Here is a 20354-nt window from a genome sequence, read left to right on the forward strand (position 1 = left end):
CAAGCGATTCGACCTCGTACGGATAAAACGAGACTCCGTCGGGGCGAGTACGGAGTCCTCCGAACGCGGAATCTTATTGGTGAGCAGTATGGAATACGTAATCTAGCCGCCCAACTCGGTACCTAGGAGGCATTAAGGGCATAAGGCAGTGAGATGATGCTTGTAGGGACGTAAGCACAATACGAAGGAGGCCTACAGACTACGGAGTCCTCCGTCTTCCGTACCTTGCTCATGAATCTGTAACTTTCAGCCAACGGAAGGCCAGTCCGCTAGGATTCCTCGAGCAAATGAGACTGGCAGATACCGTACCTACTACGAGTACATAGTCGACGAGTGCAGGAGTCGCTCAGGCTCATCACATTGCAATCAAGGATAGACCACGGATCTGCATGATCGTACGGGGTAGAGTAACTTTACCCCCTACAGAGAACTGTAGGCGATCCCAAGGTGTCCAGTGTCCACTGATTGACGTGGCTAGGGGCCTTGGGCATTCCCTCCATTAACATGATGGAGCCAGCGACCAACACCGATTCCGGGTCATCAATTGTGCTGATGGATTAGATAACTCGGGGCAAATTCAAGGAATTCATTGTACGAATAGGTCTCATTTCTCGAGCGCAACTCCGCGAGGGGTTCCTTCGACAAGGACTTCAATCCGTTGCTGGCATTGCCTTGTACCTGATTAATCACGGAGTACTCCGTATTCTGGGAGACTGCGGCTGAGATCCCTCACACTGAAGTGCTGCATCCTGCATCACCATGCAGGAAATTGATTCCACCCATACGGAGTACTGGCTACTTCTACCTTTGGGTCTCCATTCAAATGATGATTTCCATTCGGTTCGCCGCCATCCTTGCCCCTTGCCACGTCTGCAACTCCACGGATGACAACTCCGAACATTGCATACAATCTCCATTTGCGGTGTGGTGGCCGTGAGTCCACGTCAACGGCGTCATACCGCCTGTCTGGAAAGGATTATCATCATGATGCCTCGCCTGCCACGGTGACACCGTCATAGGCATGTCAACAGCGCACGGGTGATCCGATGGGCACGGTTGTCAATCGATAAATCGAGATTTGGGAGATTTGTCCCACGTGTACATCTACACCGTACTCGTTGCGTGTTGGATTGACTAGGATCAGCAACTGAAGTTGGACCTTGCTTGCTCGATTTGAATGGGCAATCAGGGTGTTCGTAAAAACGATGGTCTTCCCCTGGCTGAAAGATAATCAGGTGCAAAATCACTGTCGTTACGGTACAGAGTTCATGATTAGCCGTAGGACTGGCCATACCCTTGTATCGGGCATGGTCCAGGCAATCTCGGCTGAAGTTCTCCAGAATCTCTCAAACTCGCACTGCTTCCAGGTTCCACGTTTCTCAGCCTTAGCCCTAAGCCCTAACTAACTGATCTGGAAAAAGAGAATACGTCTAAGCTAAACTTAATAAAGTAAAAAGATAAAGTTCTCCACCCGCCAAAGCCCTGATCTCCAGGCCGTGGTCAATCATGTCCAGACCCAGTTTGCTGTCCAAGGCCGTGAATGACAGACGGTCGTCTCGACATGCGACATGCGCACGGTATAAGAAAGTCATCGACTCCGCAACCGCAACATGGCACGTTCCTCTATCGTGCAAGAATACACCGCCCCGCCGCGAACGGCCACCTTTAGCGTCGATCAAAAAACTGTCCGCGAACGCCGCAATAATGGCATTGCCAGGCCCAAGGGCTATCGCGTGTCGTGGCACGCCAACCCGGCCGTGGAAGGCCACCATTTCGGCCAGTCGCATCCCATGAAACCCTGGCGGCTCACTCTGACGAAGCAGCTGGTTATGGCGTACGGAATGCACCATGCCATGGACCTGTATCTGTCCCGACCCGCGACCTTTGAGGAGATGGCCGAGTTCCACAAGGAGGATTACCTCGAGTTCCTGCGACAGGTGATTCCCGCCGATATGGAGGCCGCCGAGCAGTCTGAGAGAATCGCCGGTTACAATATTGGGGATGATTGTCCGATTTTCGACGGGCTGTACAATTACTGCTCCCTCTACGCCGGCGGCACCGTCGACGCCGCTCGGAAACTGGTCAACGGGCAATCGGAAATCGCGATCAACTGGTCGGGCGGTCTGCACCATGCGAAGAAGGCTGAAGCTAGTGGGTTCTGCTACGTCAATGACATCGTGCTGGGCATCTTGCAGCTTCTGCGACATCACGCCCGCGTCATGTACATTGATATCGACGTGCATCATGGAGACGGCGTCGAGCAGGCCTTTTGGTCGACTGATCGTGTGCTGACCGTTTCATTTCATAAGTACGACAAGGACAACTTTTTCCCTGGCACCGGTGCACTCGACAGTACGGGACCGACCCACCCGCTCAACCCGGGCGCGCACCATGCCATCAACGTTCCTCTCAACGACGGAATCGAAGATGAAGCCTACATCCAACTGTTCAAAGACGTCGTTGGTGCTTGCGTAGAGACCTACAAGCCGGGAGCGATCGTCCTGCAGTGCGGGGCCGACAGCCTAGGATGCGACCGACTGGGTTGTTTCAACTTGAACATCACGGGCCATGGCGCATGTGTCGAGTACACAAAGACATTCGGGATCCCCCTCCTTGTGCTCGGCGGCGGGGGTTACACTCCGCGCAATGTCTCCCGCGCCTGGGCGCACGAAACATCCATCCTGATCGATGCCGCTGATCAGATCGACCCAATGATCCCGGATACCGTTGCTTTCCGGAACCATTTTGGCCCCGATTACAGTCTGTTCCCACCGCTCTCCGAGATGCGAAAAATTGAAAACAAGAACTCCAAGGCGTATCTCCAGCACGTCGTCAATACGATTCGTGAGGAATTGCGGTATATGAAGGGCGCACCCAGCGTGCAAATGCAGTTCATTCCGCCGGATATCTTGGGGCTGAGAGAGGATGTCGAGAAGGAGCTGGAGGAGGAAAAGGAGGCGATGGAGGAAGAGCGCGAGGATCGGGATGGCGCGGGCATGAGTACAACTGCAAGAAGCAGTCGGCGGCGGGACTTGGAGAGGGGGTTGGGGACGAGAGGGGAGTTATATGCATGAGATTTGCTGTGTCTCAAGGTACAATGGTCTGGCGTCTGGTTTGGTTAGGCTGGAAGGGAATTGGCGTTACTGGGAAATCCGGGTAGACATTTTGTCTGACAGCACGTTTCGGCATCCTGTACATATAGTCATCGACCGTTCCGTTCCGCATCGTCTCCGCCGTGAAGGCGTTGATATCGAGTCACGTGGTATGAGCATAGATTATCACAGCCCGCGATGAATGACCATTCGCAACTCGTAGCCTCGTTGACCACCATACAATTCTGGAGTTCACCATGGCATCGGAAGTGTCGAAACCATCCGACTTTGTCCCCGCGCTGGTCGTCGTGGATATGCAGGAGGATTTCTGCCCGCCGGTGTGTATATACCGCGGCTGTGAGGATAGTTACTATCCAGAGAAGCACTGAAGTAATAACACCATCGCTTCTATCTAGAACGGCTCTCTCGCCGTCGAAGGTGGCAGAAACCTCGCCCCGCTGATCAACTCTCTCCTTGAGCTGCCCGGGTTCGTCCTCCGGATCGCCTCGCAGGACTACCATCCAGAGAACCACATCTCGTTCGCGACCAATCACCCCGCGCCGAACAACGTCCCCTTCGAATCCGAGATTGAGATGCACAACCTTGCGCCGGGAAAGCAGCACGAGACAAAACTTCAACGACTATGGCCGCCGCACTGCATCGCCGGCACGAGAGGGGCCGACATCATCCCGGAAATTGACACGTCGCGGATCGATGTCTACGCGCGTAAAGGCATGGACCCCCGTGTGGAAATGTACTCGGTGTTCAGCGACGCGTTTGGGAATCTCGATCCGGAGCTTGCAGCGAAGTCGGTTAATCTGGATGTGCGGAAGCCGTTGCGGGAGAAAGGCGTGACGGATGTGTTTGTCGTGGGGATCGCCGGGGATTACTGCGTCAAGTGCACGGCGGTCGATGCCGCTCGCGCGGGGTTCCGAAGTTGGGTGATTGCGGATGGGACAAAGTGCGTTGATCCGGGTGCGGGGTGGGAGCAGGCTCTACGGGAGTTCGAAGAGGCTGGGGTTAAGGTGGTTACGAGTGATGGGCCGGAGGTTGCTTGGTTGAGGGCGTGATGATATATTGAAGAGCTTTGTACCTAGCCGTTGTGTTGAGATAAGTTATCGGTAGGCAGCGTTAAGTTCCTTGAATGGAGACTTGAAGTTACCCCTGCAGGTTTTTTTATGCAGGTTGATCTCCGATAGGTCAGAGCTTGCAATCTCCACGAGAAGAGCTTGGGCTCATGGAACCCCTCCTGTCATGCTTCGTAGACCATTCAAAATCCGATGAGATGAAATGGCATGGTTGGCATAATCAAGTTGCTCACTAGTGGGAGTCGATGGATGAGCGGTGAAATACCAGTCGGTCTCTTCATATACCTATGTACGGTAACGGAAATGTCGAGAATGGATCGCCACAACACTGCCCCCGTCTGACCATATATATACTATATATCCAACTCCTACAACCATGTTCTGAAGCGGTTTGAGAGCCTTTGCTTCCATAGTTCGCGGCGGGACGCTCGCATTTGACCGGTGATTTTATGAACAGGCCGATTCCCAGAGCCCATCATGCCGCACACGGAATCGAGAACCTTCGTCGCTGAACATAGAGAACCCTCGACACCCCGGATGGCATTCACCGTTGTCGATGGGAAAGTGTCCAAATCTCACCACGGGCTAAAGGGGCATGTCTCGCCATCGCATGCTCGGGAACAACATCAGCAGCCTCTGCCATACTGGTTGGTCAATGTGCCCCGTGAGCAATGGCCAGAGACATGCCCCGAGTGGCTACGAGATACCTCGGAGAAAAACAAAGGCATTTTGGCAACACCAGACGAGAAGTTTCAAAGGTTAAGCTGGGATGAGGTCAAGGAGATAGTCCGTATGTTCCCCCCCCCCCCCCCCACTCCCCTCCTCGCACTTCGTGGCCGACGATCGGATACCGAACGACCCAATAATAGGAACCAACCGGATTGAACTATTCCGGCGCGTGCCCTCCGAATTGCGACGGTATCTCGAATACATGCATCATATCAAGCAACAGTATGGGTCGGTGATGAGATTTGTGCTGGAAAAACGGTTACACTGGGGTGATGGGGAGACGGAGAATGTTGTCCCTCGTGGTCGGCCGTTTGAATATGACAGTAGGTGCAAAGACCAGACGATCTCCGACTCTCAAGGCTAAGCGGCTGTAGACGACGTGAAGGTTTTGTACAACGACTGGCCATACGGCCTGGAACCCGAGATTGTTCACCTAGTCGTCTGGACCAAATTCGGTCTGGATGAAGACCCGGATACCGGAGACCTCACCGCTGAGATGCGCAGACAGATCGATGAATACGTCGATCGTACCTTTCGGAGTCGGGTCCTCCCCGATCAGGTATGTGCGGCGGGTGCCTATTGGGGAGGAGTTCAACGATTCCAGTGCAGTCCTAACCACCTCCGCAGGTCATTTGGTTCAAGAACTGGCGATCGCTCAAGTCGATCCATGCCATCGAGCATTTCCATGTGATGCTGTACCGGCCGGACCCAGAGTTCGTTCGAGAAATCACCGCAGGCGACGTGCCGCTGGTCGAGAGAGTTCGGCGAGGCGAGGCGTTCTAGAGTTTAGACCTGTAGACCTGTAGATTTCTTTGTTCTAGTTCATGTATAGAGTAGTAGAATATTAGATCATTGTCCTAGGGGGTTGACCTGTAAACAGTCAAGAACCAAGCAGAATGTGCGTCATAGGCGACCGGACCAACGTCACCAGAGATCACCTTGTTTCTGATTATTAGCCCACCACGAGACAAGCAGAAAAAAGAAAATCCTTCCGAATCCCGACTGTCGCATGCGGCGGTCAATCCACAGGTTGCGATGATCTCGCCTTTCCCACAACTGCACGAAGAGCCCCTCCGGTGAGATCGCGCTTTTGCCGCAGTTTTTCCACCCCCCTCCGCATTCTTGGCCCAAAAAGGCCGGTCACCGGTGCCCAGTGTAAAAGCTGAAGCCAGCGCTGAAAGAACTTAATCGCTGCCTACTTACGATTCTCGAGATCTTTTCTCTTCAACGACCTTTTTTTTTTTTCCTTGATGCCAAATTCCTGCTGAAGAAGTACGGGCCGTCATTTTCCCAATTTGAACCAGCTATGCCAGTCCCAACAGCCCATGCCCATCGCCGCTCCTCTCTGAGTAAGAATTCCCCGGAATCCCCGTTACTCCTCGTCTGTAGTCGAGCTCGATATTTCACTGTATACCGAATAAAAATAGTGAAAAAAAAAAAGAATAATATCTGAAATCTGTACGATGTGTTGGATGCTCGGTGGCTAACCGGGCGTCAACAGGCAACAAATCCTCGGGCGATGAGCATTCAGGCCTAGAAGATGAGACCGTTGAACCGGAACAGGGCAATGGTGAGTACCTATCGTCGAGTACCGGCAACGTCGTGGGACGCCCGACCAAGAGTTGTCATCGCGGTGCTGATGTCCCCGGCGGCAGTGTTGTCCCATATCATTTCCCAGCTCCGACCCGGTGCGGACCTGAGCCGTGTGACTCTTCCTACGTTTATCCTGGAGCCGCGTTCGATGCTGGAGAGGATCACAAAGTATGTGTTGTCCGGAATTAGGGTCAAAGCGCGTCGCTCACCCGGGGCGGTCTAGTTTCATGGCACATCCCGAGACACTGCTGCCAATGTCCAAGATTGACGATCCTCTGAAGCGGTTTGTCGCTGTGATTCGATTCTATCTGAGTGGGTGGCACATTAAACCGCCGTATGTGTAGCCGAGGAGCAGGAGAAAATGATGTCGCTGACACGGTCGTGTAGGGGCGTGAAGAAACCGTTGAATCCAATCCTCGGTGAGACCTATACCTGCTACTGGGACTATGATGATGGCACCCGTGGTTACTACGTTTCCGAGCAAACCTCGCATCATCCTCCGAAATCGAGCTATTTCTTTATCGCCCCGGAGCATCACATCCGGATAGACGGGACTCTGAAGCCGCGGAGCAAGTTCTTGGGCAACTCGGCCGCCAGTATCATGGAGGGCATTGCCGTTCTGCGGTTATTGAATTGCGGTCAAGATCCGGAAAAGGGCGAGAGATAGTGCGTAGCACGGCACTTACTTTGCTCAGATTCCATACTGACTACGAGCAGCTTCCTCACTCAGCCTAATATGTACGCGCGGGGGATTCTGTTTGGGAAAATGAAGTACGAGCTCGGCGATCACAGCTTCGTGCGGTGCCCGGAGAATAACCTTGTAGCCGATATCGAATTTAAGACCAAGGGGTACTTTTCCGGAACCTACAATGCCATCGGAGGTACAATCAAGAACGAGCAGACCGGAGAGATCTACTATGAGATTTCGGGTCTATGGAACGGCGAAATGTACCTGAAGGATTTTGCGGTAAGACGTTGGCAAATGATCCTCGAATGTTGGAATACTAAAGAAGCGCAGACCGGAAAACGAGAGCTGCTATTTGACGCGACCAATGCCAAGCACACGCCGCCACGGACACGACCACTCGAGCAGCAAGGGGAGCGAGAATCGCAAAAACTATGGTATAACACCGTGCAAGGTCTTCTCGCACGGGACCACGAGGTGGCCACGGCAGAGAAGACCAAGATCGAGGATCGACAACGGGAAGAGGCTGCCCAACGTGCCGAACAGGGCATTGAGTGGCAGCCGCGTCTCTTCAGGCCCGTTTGCGGCGGACCAGGGGGGTCGGAAGAGGGTGAAGAGGGTTTGGATTTCATCATCAATGCGGAGATGTGAGCTCCTCCGTATCGTTTTCGTGCGCCTGCTTAGCCCTGCTAACCTTGGATTCATCAGTGACCACAAAGATTTCAACAAAGTCCATGATCAAATCCTCGCCATCGCACCCATTGTCGACGGGCAAATCGCCTCTCACCGAGCTGATGTCCCGCCGTCATCTGGACGGGGTGCTGACGACAACGACAACCTCATCGATTTCGACAATGATCGCGTCATAACAACACAAACAACGGCTCCGGCCACACAACAGCAAGGTGTGGCATCCAATGACCTCCTTGGCGACGATGACGCACATCGGTCTGCGGCTTCTTCGTCGATGATGGCCCCCCTGCAACCGACGAACTCGTCCTCCGGCCAACATGCAGAGCGGCGAAAGAGTTCGAGCTCAGATGAAATGAACGAATTTGTCGACGCGCAGGAGCAGCAATAGAATCTGCGTTGATGATCAGAATCTCCACGACGACCCGACATGATGCATGACTAAACTTTCCTTTCTTGGGTAACCGTTGGGAGACATTACTAGCAATATTAATATTGGCTTATATCTGTTAACTAGAGAAAAGATGAATACCCAGACTTCTAGTGTTGATATCATTCATGTTCCACAGGGGTATGCCAGAAAGTGGCAGGTCTACTACGAGTACCCGTATGTAAGAAAACTATAGGTAACAGGTACTCATGGATCATACAGATTATCCCTTTCTGATTCCACCTTTGTCAGTGTTCGGGACGCTGGCCGTATACGACATCGCTATCGGTGTCAACCGTTGTTAGTGTTTCATATCAAGGAGCAGTGCTGCGTAGAAGCCACGAGGATACTCACAAGTTGAACAACGAGTGAATGTCGCGCTTGCGGCCATCGGCACGGGTTTGACTGGCAAGAACAATGACTTCCTCGGTTTTCCACTCCTTACAGTATACCGCCTTAGAGCGGCCAGGACAAGTCCTTCGGAGCGGCTCGCTTCGGCCTGAGCCTGGTTCCAAGCGCCGACTTCCTTCTGTATGGAAAGAGGTCAGTACTGGATCATTGATTGTTTCCTTTTTGGAGGCAAAGAGGGGAAGAAAACTGACAAGATTGGTATCCTTGGGCGAGATGCCGTAGGGAAGGACAAACTTCTCCACGTGGATGTTCACGAAGCCGGCGTTCTTTAGCCACTGTTCCAGCTGGAACCCGGGACGGGCCTCGTGACCGGCCTTCTCGAACGCGCTGTAGGCTTCGCCGTAGCACCGGTGAAGCCCGGTGCTGTTGAGACTGCCGTCTTCCGAGATGGGATAGCCGTCTCCGTCCTGAAATCCAACCCAGCCGCCGGGCTTGACTGATCTGTTTCCCTGTTGAAGAGTTAAGGAAGAAGAAGAACAGGGGAACGCTCCGCATGGCATATGGAAAACATTGCTTGATCAGCTTTCCGAAGTCCCTGATTGAGACGGCCAGGAATCACGCGTGAATAAAGTCAAATGGGTCGCGTCCATACGCTCATTCCGACTCGATGTCGTCCACCAGGAGTCTCACGTTCGGAGGAACCCTGCAAGCCTGTCAGTCGAGCGACATTAGTATATCACGAATTATTAGTTCGGACTGATGATGTTGGCTGGATAGGGCTCAAGTCACAACCAATTATCCAGCACAAACAAGATCCCGTATCAGCATTATTTTCAGAGGAACACTCCCGACAGCACTGTACTATTCTCTACCTCGGCCTCGGGATGTTGGTCCGCTACAAGGAGTCAGCATCCGAGATCCTGCACCAACCAACCCTAGCAAACAAACTTACCAAAATCGATGGCCCAAATACCTGTCCCAGTCGCGAGGTGGATCACTCGCCGCGAATTCTTGATCGGAGCCAGGTAGAGTTTCCGGTGCAACAGCACGAGAAACAACTCATGCGTCATGTCTAGGCGGTCGTTTTCCCGTTCATCGTTGGGGAGCGGTTAGGCTAGAAAGTAACAATCAGTTTACAGATCCGGAATGGTTAGACAAGAAAAGGTTAACACCAACACCCATCACGGAATTTATGATAGCGATGGTCGTTCTCTTGACGATAGTCGAGTGCCGATGAGGTCAGCAACGCGCTGTACCACGATCTATATACTATATATTGAAGAACAGGCGTGAGCAAGCTTCTAGGATCCGGAGCGCCGTGGTGTCCTCACGTACAATGCATCCGCAAAAAATGCGTCGTTCTTATACTGTGCGCCTCAAGGAAGCAACACGCTCTGATCTACTGCAAGGGGGAACATTGTACCGAGTGTTCACTTCAACGTTGGCTAGGACATGGTTTGTGGTGGTGGTGGTGGTGGTTGTCTGTTCCTGAGGGGATACAGTACTACTCTCCTCCCTACCTTCTTTTGAACATCGTGGCAGACACTGGTGAAGGGGGTGGTTTTCGGACTTGTCTAGGGCAGCCGCGTTACGAAAACCGTTCAGGATTCTGGCGTGAGCAGCTGCATGTAGGCTTCCAGTAGGTAACGGGTAATTAAATAGTACTATTGGCATTAGCACTCCGTAGACCTAAACGTATCTCACGACTCGGTTAGGTATGGCCAAAGAGGATCTCTGGCAATCTGAGTGTATGAATGATGAAAACCCCCCACTGCGGTCATTGGTAAAGCTCAATCCTATCACTTGCACGGTCACCCTGCGAGGCCGTCCGTTCGGAGGTTGTGAGGTATGCATGCTCACCGTGAGCAGTCGAGGGTTCGATTCTGGTCACGTGACTAGGCCCGCCGGTCTTTTCAACATTTTTGCTCCGCGTTTCTTTTGATCATGCCGACTCTTCAGTCCCTGTTGCTTGCGTACACGGACATGTAGATGATGAATTTGACAGGGCGTTGGTACAAGGTAAGCTGCTAGAATTCAAGCTTCTACCCTTTTCTTTGTTCCCTCCACATGATGAGTCTATTATTGGAGCTGTCTTAGCCTGTGCGATGCCGATAGCTTTCTGAATCTACCGCAACAACTGACTTGACTGAACTTGCTTCTGCGACTGTTTTGCTTTTTCTCTTCCATGGAATCCTTTTTTTGGAATGAATGCTGAAGGTGCAGGAATTGTCCATTTTTTAGTGTTTGCCCTCTGCGCGCGCCCCTTGATTGTTCGCGTCGTCGACCATGTCCGATAGTAGAATAGAAGAACCTCCAGCTTCAGATACAATGACAACAGACGGGCAACAGCAGTCGGTAGAGGCATTGGAGACGGCCGAGTCGCGGCCCGAATCGGCGCAACCGTTATCATCGACCGCCTCGGAGAAAGCGGGAGAAGCCGCAGCCGCCGCGTCTACCGCAACGTCTACTTCCAACGGCGTATCAAGCACGGAGGACCCAACATCATACAAGCTCAAATTCTGCACGGTGTGCGCGTCGAACCAGAACCGGTCGATGGAGGCACACTACCGGCTCTCGTCGGTGCCATACCCGGTGATGTCGTTCGGGACGGGGTCGCTGGTGCGGCTTCCGGGCCCAACCATCACGCAGCCCAACGTGTACCACTTCAACACAACGTCGTACTCGCAAATGTACGAGGAACTCGCTGCAAAGGACCCGCGACTGTACCGCAATAACGGCATCCTCAACATGCTGGACCGCAACCGGAACCTGAAGTGGGGGCCGGAGCGATTCCAGGACTGGACACCAGGTGTGCCACGGCTGGACCGTGTATCTAACGGCGACAAGGGCAGTAAAGGCACCGAGGGTGGCGTTGCAGACGTGATCATCACCTGCGAGGAGCGCTGCTGGGACGCCGTCGTCGAGGACCTGATGAACAAGGGCGCGCCGCTCAACCGGCCTGTTCACGTCTTCAACGTGGACATCAAGGATAACCACGAGGAGGCCCTCGTCGGTGGGAAAGCTATCCTTGATCTTGCAGATCGCCTTAATGAGGCGGCGAATGAGGAGCGGCGGGCTTACGGAACGGAGGGATGGGATCGCGGCACAGGTCCCGCCCGCCAAAGCTTCGATGAGCGTGTTCCTGAGATCCTGGCCGAGTGGCAGGAGAAGTATCCGAATTTGCCTACGTTATGGACATTGGCGTGGTTTTGAACTAGTGTTTACTTCATCCAAAATCCGCAAGGCATGGATGGGTGGGTGGTGGTGTTTGGCGTTTGGGTGGTCGATTTGATCTACAAGCAACGGGGGTTTTGTACTGATTCAATATGTTCCAATGTGTACCTTGGCAGATGTCGAGTCGTACGATCTATCCTTTGGGAGAGTGTGACTGTCCCTTCTGATCCTTTCCCAACAACTTCTCCCTTCTTTCGCGGTACCATTTCTCCAGCACCGCCGTGCGTTGCTCATGCGTCATCCCTTCGACTACCAACGCAAACTCCGTCGCCGACGGGAACCCAAACCAGCGAGCCATGGAGCAAAATTGCCTCTTGCGCACGTCCCGCGGCGGGTGGTACTTGTACCGCACACCCATGACGATGGTGGAACCCTTGCCATCATCATCATCTTCTTCTTCTTCCTGTTTCTCCTTCTCCCTACGCGGGCGGCGGCCGGCGGCGCTCTTGCCAGGACCAGGACTGTCCGCAAAGACTTGCTTCGCACCTAGCCCCCCAGCGTCTGCCTCTGTGGCCAGCTCCGCACGGCGGCTGAGCCGTTCCTCGATCCGGGAGGGGCCAATCACCTCGTTGTTGAGATGGCTGTACTCGACTCCGGCCGTGGCCAGAATGGCCTGGATGGGGTCGTGTTTCTGTCGTTGCGGGTGACCACCGAGGTTGAACCCCGAACCGTCCGTTTCGCCCCGTGATATCATCGCCGCGAGTTGGCTGATGGATCCATCCGCATCGTCTTCGTTGGTGTTGCTGACGGTAGCGTCCTTGTCCTGGCCACTTGTGTCCTCATCCTGGTCCAGGTCGACGCCGATGATTTCAACTCCAGCCTTGCTCTCTGCGATGTTCGTCTTGTTGACAATGTCCCGTAGCACAATGTTGTTGTTTTGATACATGAACATGTTTTCTAGGCCAAATATTTCTCCCTTTTGATCCTTCTTCTCCTGCACGCCGCGAAAGTACCGCCGCTCGGAGCTCGCGTTGTAGCCAATGTTGGCCTGCTGCTGTTTGTAGATCTGTCGCGCGTAGACAATCTCCTCGATGGTTCCCGCGGAAATGAGCCGAAATACCTCGACGTCGCGCTGCTGGCCGATGCGGTATGCCCGATCCTGCGCCTGCAGGTCTTGCGATGGGTTCCAGTTCGGGTCGAAGACGACCACCTTATTGGCCGACGTGATGTTGAGCCCGACGCCGCCGGCGCGGGTGGAGATGAGAAAGACGAATTGCTGCGGGTCCGAGTTGAAGTCGTCGACCACTTTGGCCCGTTCTTCGTAGGACATGGAGCCGTCGAGATAGCTCACGTTGTACGTTGTGTGGCTGAAGAGCATCTGCAGCATCTTGAGCAGGCGCACGTTGTGCGAGAAGACGAGCACCTTGTCGCCGTTGGCGTGCCACCAGCTCAGCAGCCGCCGCAGCACTTTCCACTTGCCGCAGAACTCCGGGTTCGCGTAGTGGATGATCGAGTCCCGGCTGCGGTACAGCTCGCGCCACCGGTCCGGCATCGCAATCTGCAGCATCTCCAGGTCCTTTTCTTGCTTTTCCTTGGGATCGATACCCTGTGGGATCAAGATCGCCAGGTGATTGCTCAACTTCTGCAGGTTGGCGATCGCGGGGAAGACACAGCTCTGCCATCTCTCCCCAGAGGGAAGAAAAATTCGGCAGCACCAGCCGGCCTTTCTGCCCGAGCCGCAGTCGCATGGGTCCGACGCCGTCTTGATGAACTGCACCACGTCGCTGTCCAAGAAATTCTCGTACGCGTCCGCCTGCGTCTCCGTCAACGGGCAGAACACGATCCGGTCGCTCTTTTTGGGGAGCTGGTCCGCGATCATCGTCTTCATTCGCCGCAGAAAAAACCTGGGAAGCAGATTCTGCACCAGCTTCTTGGCCGTCTTGCGCGCCTTGCTCAACTGGTAGAGCGTCGCGTCGTGCGATTGCCCGATCTTGAGCGGCTCGCAGATGGCCCGCCGCCAGGCCGTCACTGGGCCCAATTTCCCCGGGTTCGTCCAGTTGAGCAGCGTCCACAGCTCCTCGTACTTGTTCTGGATCGCCGTGCCCGTCAGCCCGATCCGGCACAGCGCGTTAACCTCGTTCATCGCCGTTGTCGTCTCGGACCTGCGCTCCTTGATGATGTGGCACTCGTCCGCGATCACGCAGTCCCACTCCACCATGTTGACCGAGTCTCGGTTCATGCGGTACGTCGTGTAGGTCGTGATCAGAATCTCCAGCCGGCCGCTGCGCGCCGCATGTAGGGCTTCTTCCTTGCGATCACCGTGATAAACTCCCACGGCCCACCAGCCCCATCGCTGCAGCTCGCTCTTCCAGTTCTCGATCAGCGTGCCGGGGCAGACAATCAGCGTCCGCGGATACCAGGCCCCTTCCTTGGTCCGCCGGAATTTCCGCATGCGCTTCGCATCGCGCTCATCGCCCGTTTTGCCGTAAGCCGCTGCCAGAAACGCAATGACCTGCACCGTCTTCCCCAGACCCATGTCATCTCCCAAGATCCCTCCCTTTTGGTAGACAAACAGCTCGTGTAGGAACGCGGCGCCTTCCACCTGGTACTCCCGCAGCCACTGAGCAATCGACGCGGGAATCAACCCTAGTGAATACGGCAGCTGGATATCCTTGTACTCCCCCTGGGGCTTCACATGGGGAAGCATAGGTTTCTCACGCAGCTGCTCGAGTCGCTCGTCGTCTGAAAACTCCACATCGTCGAAATTCGGCGGCAGCCGTAGACCCGCTTGCTTCAGTCGCTCCACGCGACTGTCAAACTGCGCGCGCCGCCGCTGGAGATAATCTGGCAGTGTGTGTTCCATCAACTCGTCCTCCGACGAGATCGGGTCCTCCTCCTCGTCGCCGTAGTCCCGCTTTCGGCGGCGCCATGCTGGCACGGGTTTCTCCTCCCCTCGGGGCTGAACCCGCCCGACGATGGAGCTATTTGTTGTTGTTCTGTTGGCAGTGGTGGTGGTGGTCGTCGTCGGGGTGGCACGCTTGGCTTGCGCTCTGCGGCGGGCAGCGCTGAGCGAGGCGCGTTTCCTGGCCAGCGATTTTCGGTTCTTGAATTTCTTGTACGCGGCTTCCGCGTCGTTGAATTCGTCGTCGATTATGCTGTCATTGCTGCTGCTGCTCTCTTCTTGGTCGGAGATGGCATTCGGCTGCGGTTTTGTCTGCTGAAGTGAGCGGGCACGCGGCAACTGCGCGTCGTCGTCGCGATCGCGGACATCGTCGAGTCTCGGTCGTTTCCGCGGCGGAGTCCGAGGATGTAATTCGCGAGACTTGGACCGAACGTAGGTGACTTCTAGATCATCGGTACTTTCGGTGTCCGTTTCGATATCGGTGCCTGATCCTTCGAGGTCCGAGTCCAAGGGCATGCTTTGTCCGCGAGTATGTTGAGAATTGAGATGCTGGGCGCGAGGTGACGCGCACTGATCTTAAAATCCAGATGAACCGGTGCAAACGATTATATCCCCTCAACCGGAGAATAACTGATGCCCGAATAGAACTGTGATATTACTAACAATATACTCCGTACGTGGACTCTACGATTGGATGGCCATGTGATTCTGGTTCATTCGCTGGTAGGATCGGAGAGCGGAGATGCTCCGGAGTCCGGGCCTGGTTAGATTGATAAGATAAGAAGTCTTGGCATGTCAAATCACTCCCTTGTCCCTCCAAAGCTTCTGAAATTGAGGCTCCAACGCGATCGGAGACCAGAGCGATCAATTCCCCGCCCGCCGAAGCACGGCACGTCATAAAAAATGCCTCTAGATACGTCAACGACCTATCCGCTAACAAAACTCCGTCTGGACGGGCGACGATGGAACGAGCTACGGTTTATCCAGGCGCAGATCTCGACGAACACGGCCAGTTCCGGGTCGTCGTATCTGTCGATGGGCAACACGGCGGTGATGTGCACGGTGCAAGGCCCTTATGAATCGAGCGGGTGGGGCAACGCGACCGAGGCCGTGGTGGAAGTCAGCGTGAACATTGCCGGGTTTGCGGGCGTGGATCGCAAGCGGCGAGTTGGGGGCCCCGATCGGTACGGAGAGGAGACAACCCCCGCAATTCCTGCCCTCCAAGTTCCCGAGAAATGGAGTACTGATTGGATCTAGACAATCGGCGCAGATTGGAACCGTGCTTCAATCCGCGTTCCAATCACATCTTCACACACACCACTACCCGCACAGCACCATCGCAATTAACATCAACATCCTCTCCTCCGACGGCTCGCTGCTGGCCGCGTCACTAAATGCCGCCACGCTGGCCCTCGTCGACGCCGGCATCCCCATGCCGGGCCTCTTGGTCGGATGCACGGCCGGAATGAGCGGGAGTGCGTCGACACCACGAGACCCGGACGACGACACGCTCGACCCATTGCTGGATTTCTCGCTTCCAGAGGAACAGGAATTGCCGTTTGCTACGGTGGGCACCACGACGCCGATTCCGCTGGGCGGGGACCCAATGGACGACGATGATCATGGCGTCGGCGGTGACAGGGGCGACGAAGATACGAAGGTGTCTGTGCTACACATGGAGAGTCGGATGCATGTGTCTTATCTCGAGACGGTGTTGGCAGTGGGCATTGATGGGTGTAAGCAGATTCGGGAGATTCTGGAGGAGGTGATTCGTTCGAATGCCGGACGGCGGATAGATGTGGACGAGGATTGATGTGATTGATTGATTTTCGCTTTTACATTGTACAGGGAGTTGGATTGGGTTCGACTTGATTGCATGATGCCCCGCATGATATATGCTTTATCTACGATTATTAGAGCGTGATAATGACTCCTGGACACTGTATCTCCATCCACACTGGCTGCCTACGTGATTCCTTGAGTTTCCCAAGAAGATGCCGCCAGTCTACGGAGTGGCATGTGAAGCGCATAGCGCTACACGACCTAAAAGCCATTGAGCACTTTAATCACAGAGTTGAATTTCAATATGACAGTTCATAAATAGGCCATCGTGGCAATGGGTTGAATCTAGTTAGACATCATTCCTCCCTATTGAGCCCTCTAGTTGGCACCGCAGTCCACAATAGTAGGGCGATTGTTGGCCGGCACGGCGCCGCTGGAGCTGCCCAGGGCCTCAATCTCCTTGACAACATCGTAGCCGCTGGTCACCTCGCCAAAGACGACGTGCTTGCCATCCAGCCAGCTGGTCTTGTCGACGGTGATGAAAAACTGGGAGCCGTTCCTGCAACCATGCATGTTAGTGACAAAACGAAGGGCATCGTCTCGGACTACTCACGTGTTGGGACCAGCGTTAGCCATGGACAACAGGCCCGGCTTGGAATGGCGGTGGATGAAGTTCTCGTCGGCGAACTTCTCGCCGTAGATGGAGCGGCCACCGGTACCCTAGATCGAGTCAGTCATCAATTCGACGACGAAAGAATCGCCCAGAAAAGGCATGCAGCATAATACTCACATTGTGGCGGGTGAAGTCGCCACCCTGGAGCATGAAGCCCGGAATGATGCGGTGGAAGGTCGAGCCCTTGTAGGTCAAGATGTTGCCATTGTCGTTGTAGCCCTTGCAGAGCTCAGCGAAGTTCCGGGCCGTCTTCGGAACATCTTCGTAGAGCTTGAATTCAATTCGGCCCTCCTTGGCTGAGAAGCATTGGGACAAAAAGCGTCAGTTATCGCAGCTCACTGCGGAGAAAACACCCGGAGGGGCAGAACAAGGAGAGGGGCATCGACTCACGCGCAGAGCCACCCTTAGGGGTATATCGGACGACGAAGTAGGCAGAGGTCGACATGAGGGGCGACGACTGATGAAAAGCACGACGATTGACAAAAGGCGAGGTCCTCAGAGTGCAATTGAGGAGGGAAGAAGGAGGAGCAAAAGTCCGCAGCGACAAAGGTGGGGTTATGCTTGCTCTGAGGGCGAACATTCTGGGATGAGGAGGGGCAGGAGGGGCAATCCGGGCGCTTGTCTTAGTCAGCACAGCCGCGCCAGTCCCCGTTGCAGCCAGTCCGGCCAGCCCTGGTCTCAGCAAAGCAAGACCGCGATCGACCGCCCTTTCTGTTGAGCGACGGAATAATAATGCTGTCCGCGAGAACGGGGCTGGCCGGCAGCTGGCTAGAATTGGAGGGTCCTCCGAATCTTACCGATGGAAGAGATTATAATAAATTAAGCCTAATGGATGCTGGCTGCCACGAGCAATTCAGCCTGGCTCGGAGTCTCGGACCTGGCAGCTGCTCTACCTACCAGACAGAAAAGAGTTGGAAAAGAAAGAATACGCAGAGTAAAACGGTGCAAAATACACAAAAGAATCGAAACAATGGTGATTGACGGTGAAGACACTCGCAAGAGAGCAACGCTTTGAGAGGGTTTGTACTTCCAACGCGTGGAGCGTTTGAATGCGAACTTGCTGTGGCCTGTGGGCGGGTCGGAGAAACTATTTGCCGGGCCTAGGGGTGTGCGAATATGTACTCCGTGCCCTGAAACGAAGTGAGTGAAAGCCGAAGGCAAGGCGGCCGCATGCTGGTGAAAAAATAGTAGTCATATTCCTCTTAACTAAATTTATGAAAATTCACGTGATTTGCATCACTGATCCACGTGATTCCTCATCCTGGTCCAGGTCGATTCTGTTTACACCTCCCCTTTTGATTCCTCCTACGCGTTCTCCCACCACCATCCTGGTTTGTCGCATTCCTTGTTCAACTGCAACCTCAACTGCCAATATTCTCCATTCATTGTGTTGCTCCTTTGACCGCCCGCAATGGCCACTCAAGGATATGAGCAGAACTATTGCCAAATATGCAAAAAGCTTCTCCCTGTTGATGAATTTCTACTCAACAACCAAGGGAAGAGAAACAAGACGTGCAAGCGTAATAGCAAGAAGCCCCCTTTGCAGATTGACGATTGGGATGAGTTCATCAAGTTGATCCGTAAATGGAACAGGCCCATGAGTAATTGGAGGACTCCCAGCTTACCCCATTTCATGCTTATGCAAACGATTTTCAGGATCAGCATGAGACTCTGAATGCAAGTTACACGTTCAGCTTGGACGCACTCCCAGTCAGATTCGGTTCCTACCGCATCTTCGAAAATGCAGTTGATTCTGGGTCCGGTAGTGTCGGCTCAAAAGATTCCCAAAGATCACAACTGAACGCGGCGATGGCGGATCTCGCTGAGATTATCTGGAAAGAGGGAGGATTTCGTTTCAAACACACCGCGACAACCCACCAGACTTTGACCTTTTCATACAACTGTTCCCAAGATGCAAAATTTGTTGATAAATACGAGTCAAAAGTGGCGCCAGAGAAACGGCGAGATGCGAGTCGCATGCTGCGTTTTCCATGCCAAAGCAAGCTTAGCATGCGCCCATGTTTCGAAAATCGAACGCTTTCCCTGTCGATCCGCCATGAGTGGCACGAGCCATACCAGAGTATTCGTTTGTCGCCTGAAGCGCTAGCGTTGATCACCTCAATGGTCTCGACCAAGACGCCTGCGGAGATTTACCGCGAAATACAAGATTTCCCCGAGGCAGAGAATGTTACGCGACATCAAGTTTATTATCTTTGGCAGAGAGCCAATGCCGGGCTTTGGCAGCGAGACGCTGACCCAATGAAATCCGCCACAATTCTCCTGTCTGAAGATGACCGATATCGGGACGCGTATGACTGCATTCCTTGGATGAACGTTAGGGCACTGATCTTTTACTCTCTCGAAGCGATTCGGAAACTCGCAGAATCCATCACCCAGCTAGTGATGGATGCGACATACGGAACAAACAATGGTGGTATGGACCTTTTCTGTGTCCTAGCTGAAGTCGATGGGTCGGGAATTCCACTTGGATACTGGCTGGTAGAGGTTACAGGACCTCCTGGGGAGAATTCTACTGGTAAAAATCCTCGCCGTGCCGAACCTGGTGCGACTGGTTATGTTCTCTGCCGGTTTCTCGAGCGCCTCAAAAGTTGGGGATTTGAACCGACCTGTTTCGCGATAGACAAAGACCAATCGGAGATCAGTGCTGTGGAATCTGTTTGGCCTCATGCGAAGATCCAACTTTGTTATTGGCATGTCAAGAGAGCGGTAAGCTTGAAGATGAACGATCCTAAGGCGACAAAAAAACGCAGGAAAAGTACAGACCTGGGCAGGCCAAGAAGCTCATCCCTGACTTGGAGATATGCTGGGGATCTAAGCGCGACCGTCGTCCTAAGCCACATTCGTTCGGAGGGTGCCAATGCCCATCGCGATCAGAAAGTGTAACCGGTGGGGGCAGATTAGAGACTCGAAGCAAACAAGAACAGAACACTGTCCTCGAAATCATGGCCCGACACTTCCACCTTCACCCTCTTATACCAGATGACAATGGCACCTTCAAGTCTTCAGAAATGATACATCGGGAATCTGCTACCGAAATGTACAGGCGGTAATACCCACGAGCCTTGCACCACCTGTACATTTCGGTAGCAGATTCCCGATGTATCATTTCCGAAGACTTGAAGGGGCCGTTGTCATCTGGTATAA

The 20354-nt window shown here is 53.9% G+C and overlaps 9 protein-coding genes across 9 annotated transcripts; 7 read left to right on the plus strand and 2 right to left on the minus strand.

The window, feature by feature from the left end:
* Nucleotides 1-1610: 1610 nt before the first annotated feature.
* Nucleotides 1611-3074, plus strand: VTN31DRAFT_4593 (uncharacterized protein; the record flags this gene model as incomplete). Its single annotated transcript, XM_069404998.1, has 1 exon — nucleotides 1611-3074. One exon carries the CDS (start codon nucleotides 1611-1613, stop codon nucleotides 3072-3074), a length of 1464 nt encoding a protein of 487 aa, XP_069260106.1.
* Nucleotides 3075-3349: 275 nt separating this feature from the next.
* Nucleotides 3350-4162, plus strand: VTN31DRAFT_4594 (uncharacterized protein; the record flags this gene model as incomplete). Its single annotated transcript, XM_069404999.1, has 2 exons — nucleotides 3350-3430; nucleotides 3509-4162. The coding sequence occupies 2 exons, from the start codon at nucleotides 3350-3352 to the stop codon at nucleotides 4160-4162; spliced, it is 735 nt and encodes a 244-aa protein (XP_069260107.1).
* A 495-nt stretch (nucleotides 4163-4657) lies between these two features.
* Nucleotides 4658-5273, plus strand: VTN31DRAFT_4595 (uncharacterized protein; the record flags this gene model as incomplete). The annotated part of the gene is made up of 2 exons (XM_069405000.1): nucleotides 4658-4970; nucleotides 5050-5273. The coding sequence occupies 2 exons, from the start codon at nucleotides 4658-4660 to the stop codon at nucleotides 5271-5273; spliced, it is 537 nt and encodes a 178-aa protein (XP_069260108.1).
* Nucleotides 5274-6215: 942 nt separating this feature from the next.
* Nucleotides 6216-8268, plus strand: VTN31DRAFT_4596 (uncharacterized protein; the record flags this gene model as incomplete). Its single annotated transcript, XM_069405001.1, has 8 exons — nucleotides 6216-6258; nucleotides 6411-6479; nucleotides 6565-6670; nucleotides 6726-6836; nucleotides 6890-7168; nucleotides 7220-7469; nucleotides 7521-7834; nucleotides 7896-8268. 8 exons carry the CDS (start codon nucleotides 6216-6218, stop codon nucleotides 8266-8268), a joined length of 1545 nt encoding a protein of 514 aa, XP_069260109.1.
* A 2718-nt stretch (nucleotides 8269-10986) lies between these two features.
* Nucleotides 10987-11871, plus strand: VTN31DRAFT_4597 (uncharacterized protein; the record flags this gene model as incomplete). Its single annotated transcript, XM_069405002.1, has 1 exon — nucleotides 10987-11871. One exon carries the CDS (start codon nucleotides 10987-10989, stop codon nucleotides 11869-11871), a length of 885 nt encoding a protein of 294 aa, XP_069260110.1.
* Nucleotides 11872-12025: 154 nt separating this feature from the next.
* On the minus strand, nucleotides 12026-15250 carry VTN31DRAFT_4598 (uncharacterized protein; the record flags this gene model as incomplete). The annotated part of the gene is made up of 1 exon (XM_069405003.1): nucleotides 12026-15250. One exon carries the CDS (start codon nucleotides 15248-15250, stop codon nucleotides 12026-12028), a length of 3225 nt encoding a protein of 1074 aa, XP_069260111.1.
* A 387-nt stretch (nucleotides 15251-15637) lies between these two features.
* Nucleotides 15638-16547, plus strand: VTN31DRAFT_4599 (uncharacterized protein; the record flags this gene model as incomplete). The annotated part of the gene is made up of 2 exons (XM_069405004.1): nucleotides 15638-15918; nucleotides 15992-16547. 2 exons carry the CDS (start codon nucleotides 15638-15640, stop codon nucleotides 16545-16547), a joined length of 837 nt encoding a protein of 278 aa, XP_069260112.1.
* Nucleotides 16548-16894: 347 nt separating this feature from the next.
* Nucleotides 16895-17769, minus strand: VTN31DRAFT_4600 (uncharacterized protein; the record flags this gene model as incomplete). Its single annotated transcript, XM_069405007.1, has 4 exons — nucleotides 16895-17075; nucleotides 17130-17236; nucleotides 17307-17485; nucleotides 17580-17769. The coding sequence occupies 4 exons, from the start codon at nucleotides 17767-17769 to the stop codon at nucleotides 16895-16897; spliced, it is 657 nt and encodes a 218-aa protein (XP_069260113.1).
* A 1541-nt stretch (nucleotides 17770-19310) lies between these two features.
* On the plus strand, nucleotides 19311-20093 carry VTN31DRAFT_4601 (uncharacterized protein; the record flags this gene model as incomplete). The annotated part of the gene is made up of 1 exon (XM_069405008.1): nucleotides 19311-20093. One exon carries the CDS (start codon nucleotides 19311-19313, stop codon nucleotides 20091-20093), a length of 783 nt encoding a protein of 260 aa, XP_069260114.1.
* Nucleotides 20094-20354: the final 261 nt, after the last annotated feature.

Source organism: Thermomyces dupontii (assembly GCF_041956625.1).
Source record: "Thermomyces dupontii strain NRRL 2155 unplaced genomic scaffold VTN31scaffold_4, whole genome shotgun sequence".
Lineage (NCBI taxonomy): Eukaryota > Fungi > Ascomycota > Eurotiomycetes > Eurotiales > Trichocomaceae > Thermomyces > Thermomyces dupontii.